General features: G+C 33.2%; 1 protein-coding gene across 1 annotated transcript; it reads right to left on the bottom strand.

Annotated features, from left to right (window-relative positions):
• Positions 1-597: 597 nt before the first annotated feature.
• On the bottom strand, positions 598-8,412 carry LOC105763103 (uncharacterized). Its single transcript, XM_012581190.2, has 22 exons — positions 7,788-8,412; positions 5,538-5,679; positions 5,180-5,259; positions 4,853-4,939; positions 4,718-4,768; positions 4,487-4,604; positions 4,338-4,394; positions 4,170-4,234; positions 3,894-3,977; positions 3,760-3,810; positions 3,600-3,662; positions 3,461-3,507; positions 3,265-3,334; positions 3,118-3,180; positions 2,640-2,729; positions 2,518-2,556; positions 2,200-2,427; positions 2,022-2,107; positions 1,688-1,736; positions 1,525-1,605; positions 1,315-1,408; positions 598-1,153 (listed from the first exon to the last, which is right to left on the bottom strand). The coding sequence occupies exons 2-22, from the start codon at positions 5,662-5,664 to the stop codon at positions 963-965; spliced, it is 1,821 nt and encodes a 606-aa protein (XP_012436644.1). The 5' UTR covers positions 5,665-5,679; positions 7,788-8,412; the 3' UTR covers positions 598-962.
• Between the last annotated feature and the right edge of the window lie 606 nt (positions 8,413-9,018).

Below are 9,018 nucleotides of genomic sequence, written 5' to 3'. Positions count from 1 at the left end.
CCAATATTATAAAATTTTAGAATATTTTGAATAGGGGGAGATTGTTGAAACATTTCAAAATATTTATAATGTTTCAATAGTTATAATTGAAAAGTTACAAGTGTCCAAAAGTTATGTCACTTGGTTATTAACCAAGAGTTGTCACTATTCATGGTGAGGAGTATGTCTCTTGTTACCAAAAGTTATGTCACTTAATTAATAACAAAGTCAAAATTATTCAAGTAGACATCTATGAGATAATTATGTTTATTACTAAAAGATGTGACTATTCATTTGGATAATTATGTTTTTATGAAGAGACATGAGAACTCCTATAAATAGGAGTCAAATTTCATTTGTTTGGTACAACAAAAAAACACATCAAAAGTTGAGAAACAAAAATTTCTTTCTATCATCCTTCATCTTCTAATATTCTTAAATTGTTCCATAAAGAATTACTGCATAAATTCTTAAATTAGTATTCTTACTATGCTCCAATCAATGCTCAGTGAATTGTTTCTGACAATACAAAACATAGTCAACCAGTGAGCTTTATTGTATCCTCAGAGTTCATTTGTCAGTAAATCTTTTGCAGACCATAATAAGGGAAGGCAAATATAACGAAATTAATACACGCCTCGAAATCTTTCGTTAATTTTTCATAAATTCATTTTTATCTCTACATACCAACATGTGGTGGTTATAGTAATAGGCAAGTGGAAGAATGATGAGCTGCAACTAAAGAGCCATTCCTAAAAGGCGAAGAATAAAATTATTACAACTGAAAACATAGAACAAGCACTCCGGACCCTTGTTAAAACATAAGGATCCAACTAGCTAACTAGGCTAACTGTGGTTTTGCAGCATAGAAGAAAAGGCAACCTTAGCGGCTGAGTATATATAGCCGGCAAAAGCCTACGTCAGAATAACTATCTTACATAAAAACACAAATTACATTATATTATGACCAAATCAAAGGACACTTAAGAATGCACACCGTTACAATAACTGTATACAGCATCTGTTATGATATTTGTAGGCTTTGTAGCATATCCATTTTGGTAAGCTTTCTTATTAGAGGGACAATTAACAGTTTCACAGTTCACCTTCTCTTGGCTCTCCAACCCTGATTGTAGGACAGCATTTAATTGTCCACAAGCTGCCCCTATTAAACCTGCATATGTTTCAACAAAGCTAGTAAAATAGTTTCAAACAACACACAATACATGCCTGCCTGAACATGCTTAGAAAAAAGTTATGGCTTCCAAAACAAACCTCTTTCTTACCATGTTTTTTAAACCAAAAAAAAAAAAAAATGAATACTAATTAAAGTACCTAAGAACAAGGCGGAAGGTTTTCCTGGTCTTGATTTAAATTCGGGGTGGAATTGAACACCAATGTAGTATGGATGATCGGGTAGTTCAATAATCTGCATCATAAACATACCAAATGCTACTAATTCAAACCCATTGACCATACACAAATAATTTCAATAATAATATGGAGACAAGACAGAGACGGTCTTCAAGAGCAAAGAATCAACACCTCCATGCGTTGACCAGTTTGGTCCTTGCCAGTGAAAGATAAGCCGGCATTTTCAAGGCGTGCTACCATATCAGGATTTACCTACAAGTACAGACTTACACCTTAGTTTCACAAGGTTGCATACTTGTTTGCACTGCAAACATAACATCTTAATGTCACTTACCTCATATCTGTGCCTATGTCTCTCATCTATGAATCTTCTATTTCCATATCTACAGGAATGCAAAATAAAAGGGTTAGCTAATTTGGACAAACTGGACTAACTTGATAAACCATTTTATATTTACCCCATTCACCCATTACCATCGTAAAGATTTATACTCAGTGTATTACTATGGATGTCACCTAGTTAAAACTAAAATTATTTTTATAAAAAATTTTAATGAAATAATTTATTAATAATATATAGGTATATCATCAAACATAAACCCTTGCAATATAATTAATATCTGCAACAACAAAAATAATAATGTGCAAAACGAGTCCAAGGTGCTAACAATTTCACAGATTTGCAGTCCGATACTTGGAAATGTGTCCTCCTTGATCCAAGACGCATTGTACCACCCTTATGCGTTTTTGAGCCCTGATTAAATGGATAAGGACACGAATATGTTTTAGAAATGATAAAAGTAAGTCGATCCCATGAAGTTAGGTGCAAACAAGAAAACACCAAACCTCGGGCATAAATATAACACAAGGATTTCGAGTGCTAGGATCGAACTCAGTGCTATTTGCATCTTTCAATCCTAGAACAGATCGTGCAAACTCAATGACAGCAACCTGCATTCCTAGACATATTCCAAGAAAGGGAATTCTGTTTTCCCGTGCATGCTTTGCTGCAAGAATTTTTCCTTGCACCCCTCTATCACCAAACCCTCCGGGAACCAGAACACCATCTGCACTCTGAGGATAGAAGCCAGTCAAAGGACTATCAAGCAGCAAATTATTATAACCAAGTCATATGATGCAATAACGAACTAAAATGTTACAAACCTTGAGCAACTTCCACGCAGCCTTGTAAGCATCAAGATTCTGTAAAGGGAATATTTTTGTCAAGAAGTTAAACAAGTAAAAACCAAGGCATAACACGCTGAAGGATGTAAAATTAGTTTCACCTCTATTTCAGTCATATCTTCAAGGTCACTAGCAGGAACCCAATCCACAATAAGTTTCTTACCACAAGCAACAGATGCATGCAACAAAGCCTACACAAAAAGCAATACAATTTTATATGAAAATTTCTTGTGTGCATACCATATATTTATGACATAAGCATGCTTATTGCACAAACATGAAAAACCATGTTTCACAGCTTCATATATATTATTTGATAAATTCATGTATTTCTTCAAACTGCAGACAATTTCGTGATGATAAATTCACATATATATTTTATATGAAAATTTTATGCATCACAAACAGAACCACAACTTTATATGAAAATTTCATGTTGCACAAACTTGTATCTTTGTTTCTTCACCTTAGTAAAAAAGAAAATGATCAGTCGTACATGGAATACAAGTTGGGGAAACAAAAAGTGTCAATGAAAAACTAGTGTTCAATCAAGAAAGCTAACAGTAGTTAATGGCCCACCTTCAGTATAGAGAGATAGGTATCAGAAAGGCCTGTGTACTTCCCCACTATAGCAATTCTGACCTGTATGTTAGTCATACATAGATAAGACTCTGAAAGCAATCAGTAAGAAATCAAGATTGAATCAGACAATGAGTTGCAACACACCGGCTCATGTAACTTATCGCAAATTGCAGCCCTAGTTGTCCACTCCATTAACGAAGGCTCCTCGGTGATACTGCACAAAAGAAATAAAATATAAAATAAGACCCCAATTGATGTAAGGTCGTCGATATTCAGTGTTTAAACTCAATATCTGGACAAAAATAAAGAAAAGAATCAGAATTGATCACATCATACACACCTTGGAAGATTAAGCACTTTGAAAATTGCCTCATGAGCCTTTTGATCCTAGCCAAGAATTAAAACATATATCTATCATTAATTTTCAAAATTAAGCAACACATAGGATTTATACTTCAAAACGATATCAAACCGCTTACTCTTAGTAGCAAAGGGATGTGCCAGATGTTGGGAACGTCATAAAGAGTGATAATATGTTCTGCCTACAAGAGTATTTTCAGTTAGTTAAATCTTTTCAACCACATAAATGAACATCCAGCATGATACCTAAATAAAACCTTCATCCACTAATTTCCATACCGAGACATGGCAAAATTGAGAGAGTTTCTCCTTCACATTGTCATCAAGTGCCTGTAAAAAGGAACCTATATTCAGAACAGAGCATCCATGCTTTTTCTGTGTAAGAGGATGAGAGTGACAAAAGCACGTCAAACCATTGTACTGCGACAAGCTAAGATATTTGGTGTCAATCCCAAGCCTCTCAATCCACGAACACTGTGTTGTGTGGGCTTTGTTTTCTGAACAAGGTAAGCAAGATGGTGAAGTGCAATAGCGAATGGATTAATTTGTTTTACATTGTATTCAAGATGCATAAAGAGAATCAATCATCTTTCGAAAAGGTTGCTCCTAGAATTTATAAGAAGTTTCTTTTCTTTTCTTTTCATTTTTGAGACATCGGAACATATCATTCCAAGTGTTCAAGGACTTACTTGTTCACCAACAACATTCAGAACGGGTACCAAGCTGACATGAATCAGACAGAAGTTGCCAACACCTGAAGAAGAAGTATCGAGAAAAATAAATGAATTAGAATAAAATTTAAAAGAAAAGGGGCATTGTTATTTTTGCTTCTTGATTTGTATACAATATTGCCTTACCTACACGGCATGAGAACTGGCCTAATGCCTCGATGAATGGCATGGATTCAATGTCTCCTGCATGCAAAGAAAGTTGCTTTCAACATAATGGGATATAATCTCACATCACATTGCATGGATGATCAAAGATTGTAGTTGTATGTGTGTACCTATTGTTCCACCTAATTCTATGACACAAACATCAGCTGGACCTTCCTTTCCATCAACTGGAATCATCGCCACGCGCTCAATCCATTCTTGAATGGCATCTGTAATGTGAGGAACAACCTATAGATTGAAGGAAAATGTAGACAAAGAGGGACGAGTGTAAGTCTATATTGGTAAACAGCAACATGCTGTATTTATTTTTAACATAGCTTGAGTAGTAATTAAAGACAAACCTGAACAGTTTTCCCTAGATAATCTCCCTTTCTCTCCTTGTCAAGAACAAACTAGCACGCGAAAATGCAAAAATTGACCTTAGTATCGTTTAGATACATGAAACACAAAGAAGACGTGCATTTTAGGCAACTTACTTGGTAAATCTTTCCAGTGGTGATGTTATTATCACTGGTCAGTTGAACATCTAGAAAGCGCTCATAATTTCCGAGGTCTAGGTCCACCTTACAAACGGGAAAACAAATCAATTAATAATAATATATATTTCATTTTATGATCTTTTTCGCTAGACAGATTAAGCTGTTCTCTTCTCTATCTCCTTCAAGAGAAGCAACCAATTCACAAGCAAAATCCCAACTCAAATCAAGTTTGTAAAACCTTTCTTAAGATCCCCTCTCTACTAAACACTCTTTTTTTCTGTCAGGATAGGACAAAACAAAACAGCAACGAAAGAAGATATTTACCTCACCACCATCATCTAAGACAAAAACTTCTCCGTGCTCAAAAGGTGACATCGTTCCAGCATCCTTATTTAAGTAAGGATCTACCTTGGAAAAGGAAAACAATTAAGTGTATGTTTGACGAGAAGGAAGATAAATAAAGCAAAGCGGAATAGAGAAGCTGGGCCTAGGAAGAAGATGAAAGAACAATAAGTAGAAACTTGATGTAAGCTTTCGCAAAATCTGACAATTAGCATCAGTTTATGCCTATGTACACAATTTGGAAGAAAATGAATAGAGTAGTCAAGGTTGAAGGGTGTGCTCAAGTATCTTAAAATAAGAGAACATTAAAAAGAATAAAGGAGAGGGGAAGAGCAGAGACCAATCTTGATAGAAGTAACGCGAAGTCCACATTCCTTGAGAAGTAACCCGATGCTGCTGGCTGTCACTCCTTTCCCCAGTCCACTGACTACTCCACCAGTCACCAACACGTACTTCATTTTCTTCATTCCTTTGCCCTTCTCCTAATACACAAATTTTTAAGTACAAAAAGCTCAACAAAGCGAAATAGTATACCAACTCCACCTTCATTTACCTCCCAAAACAAAAAGCGGGCAGAAGAATGGTTGCTTAAAAGGAGGTGGATATTAATGTTCAACATTGTATTCTTTATACTTAGGTTTATGAGTGACCTTGTTTTGTAACATATGCATATTGGGAACATAGACAGTCTTAAATGGAAGAAACAAGTCAAATAAATGAATAGGAATGAGGATCGGCACAACGTCACCCCCATCATCCTTCACCCTTTGTCACTATTCAGTATCCATAACAACACACCAAACCAGCTTTTTTTAACATTATCTATTTCTATCCATTTATTATCTTTATAAATAAACATTTTTTTACAGGAAAACGATTTCTTCTTTCACCCACATTTTTCTATATCTATCTATTATTATAAAACACTTCACCTGCATCACAAAATTAAATTACTTTTTTTTTTTTTTTAATTTAAGACAAGTATTTTTATAAATTAAGATAAATTTCATTTTTTAATCCCACCCGATATTTTTGTAACAGTATAATAAAAGTGTTTGCTTTACCAAAATAATGATGCAACGTAACCTCTGATGTAAATGAAGAAGATGATGATCCTAACTTTCTCTACTCTTTATTTATTCTAGATTACGAGGTCATTTAGCTGTTACGTCAACTTGGTCCGCCTCTAACATTTTGACTTGTCTAAAATCTTTTAACAAACAGTGAATAGATAATATAAAATATGTAGAAATAATATATCTATAAATTCAATTAAACTATCAATATATATTTTTATAAGAGTATTGTTAACTTTTATATTTTATAAAATCAATTAAGATTTTCTCTCATACTAGCAAAAGTTCAATTTCATCACTACAATCAACTTTTTATTTTTATATATTATTAAATAAAAGTTTTACCCGCATATATTTCCATGCAAATATACAAGTAATATAATTTCTAATATTTGAATATAAATTCAAAAATAAGGTAAATAAAAACTTGTCACCACTTACTCCATAATTAAAGTATTTTTTTACCAATCAATTTTTATTTTATTTTTGTTTGAAGGAAGATAATTTAAAGTTCTTATTAAATATTAAAATAAGATGAGCAAGTACTGTTGTCATTCTTGAGTGATACGTTTGTTATTCTTGTTGGTGAAGTTCATGGTACATCATAAGTTCGTTATCTCTACATCTAACCAAATAATCATTTTCTTTTCTTTTAAATAATAAAAATATCATCCATCTTTTATTTCATTTATTTAAAACCAAATATAACTAAATTATATATTTTATATTTAATATAACCAAACCACGGTAAATATTCTGTGAGGCGTCATACTTTCAATTTTAAAATAAATCTAATTAAATTATAAAAGTTTTAACTCAAAAGTCTTCTCCTTCAGATTCTTTCATTAATTATTGTATGCAATGTATATGAAAAGAAGAATCCCCAAGTGCCACATGAGTTTGAGTCAAATTAATCCAAAAATTTATTTTTAAGATAATAATAAAATAATCAAAATCAAAGTTTAGAAACGAAAAAAAAAAACTCAATGGAATCTAGATTTTGTAATTTTGATGAGTTGTTCGACCGAAACTTAAGAAAATAATAAAGATCTAATTTAAGGAAAAAAATATAGCTTAAATAGCATTCTGTGATTTAACTTTTTTTTATTTAAAAATGATTTCGCTCCAAAGTGTAGAAAGTAAAGCCTTTTCCAGCTGTCGCGCAGCCTACCGTCGTGCTCCTTTTGGTGAACGGCCTACTCTTCCCTCTGGTAGAGCCTTAAATGGCTCTCTCGTGTTAGAAAATTTCCTAATAATCTAGAAACAGAATTCATCTAACAACAATTCTCACTAACCCCATTCCCCACCCATGATTATCCATCTTATATTACTCCAAAATTATTTTAACTTGAACAAGTTTTAATTCATTTATACTCAAATTAATTGAGACTTAAACACATAATTAACCTTATTTTACAACTTCAATTCAATCCTTAAAATACATCTAATCAAAATAGAATCACTACTAACAATGTCAAAATCCCATCGTAAAAAACATCAATTTAAACACTAACCTCAAAGTAAGTAATAGGCGGCCAGACAAGCAGCTTTCATTAACGGCGACAACAGCAATTATTTGAAACAAATGGTAACATCAAGATATAGCGAATGGAAGGAGCAGTTGGTGGCATATGGTGCCACAACAAGACCAAAATAGGGCTGCAATTGGAGAGCAACTAGGTGACAATAGCAGGTGGTGAAGGCAACAATAAACGAAGTAGACAGCACCTTGGACAAGCAAGTAGCAGGATATTGGAGTAATTGCGGCAGTCGGTAAAAAAAAAAAAAAACCAACAGTTTGGGGACCGAAGTAGATGACAACAAAACCTCCCTTAAGTTTCGGTGTAGATGGCAACAACAAGAATTGTTGAAGGCAGCGAAATATTTGGATGATAGAGGCTTAGGTGCGGGCTGAAAGAGACTGAACAGGAGGCGAGGAATGGTGGTGGTAGGGAGAAGTGGGAGCTTGGTGCTAGGCAGTGGCTGATGGGGCGTTGGAGGGAGATGGGCAGGTTCTGCACAAGAGGTCCGGGCAGTGGGACGGTAAAGGTAGGAAAAAGAAAGAAGGAAAACCGTTGGCTAATGAGTTAGAGATTTTGGGGAAGTTGTGTTGGTTGTTTCATTTGATTTGTGTAGAGTAGGCTCCTTTTTATAGCCAAAATTCGTTATAGTTGGAGATGTTAACCTGGTCCTAAAGTCTAATTTTAATTAGTCTAAAGAAATGACCTATTTATCTCTCTTTAATTAATCTATCTAATGAATAAAAAACTAATTATCCTAATCTTTATAAATATCCTAAATTAAAAATTAAAAAATATATATCCTAATGCTAATGCTAACTATTCCTTTGGGTACTTTTTCTTCTATGATTTTTCCATTTCCTTTTCATATATATATATATATACTTTTAATTTTAACTAACTTAACTAACTTCCTAAATTCTTAAAAGTTAATTACAAAATTAGTCTCCCATTAAATGTTAAAATTTTAATTTAATCCCTGAAACCAAATCACATTAAATTATAACTCTTTTCGATGAGTTAAAAGACCGTGCCTCTAAATTCGAATCAAGAGATCCAGGAAAATATTTTTCCTTTCTTTTTTTTTCCCCCTTTTTTAACTAACTTCCAAAATTATAAAAAAAAGGATAACTCTAATATTACTCCCCCTTAAATATTAAAAATTCAGTTTAATCCTTAAAACCAAACCAAAATTTAATTTAACCTCGAAATTAAACTATAAATT

Source organism: Gossypium raimondii, chromosome 12 (genome assembly GCF_025698545.1).
Source record: "Gossypium raimondii isolate GPD5lz chromosome 12, ASM2569854v1, whole genome shotgun sequence".
Lineage (NCBI taxonomy): Eukaryota > Viridiplantae > Streptophyta > Magnoliopsida > Malvales > Malvaceae > Gossypium > Gossypium raimondii.
The sequence above is the reverse complement of the archived record's forward strand: the minus strand, read 5'-3'. Positions and strand labels throughout refer to the sequence as shown.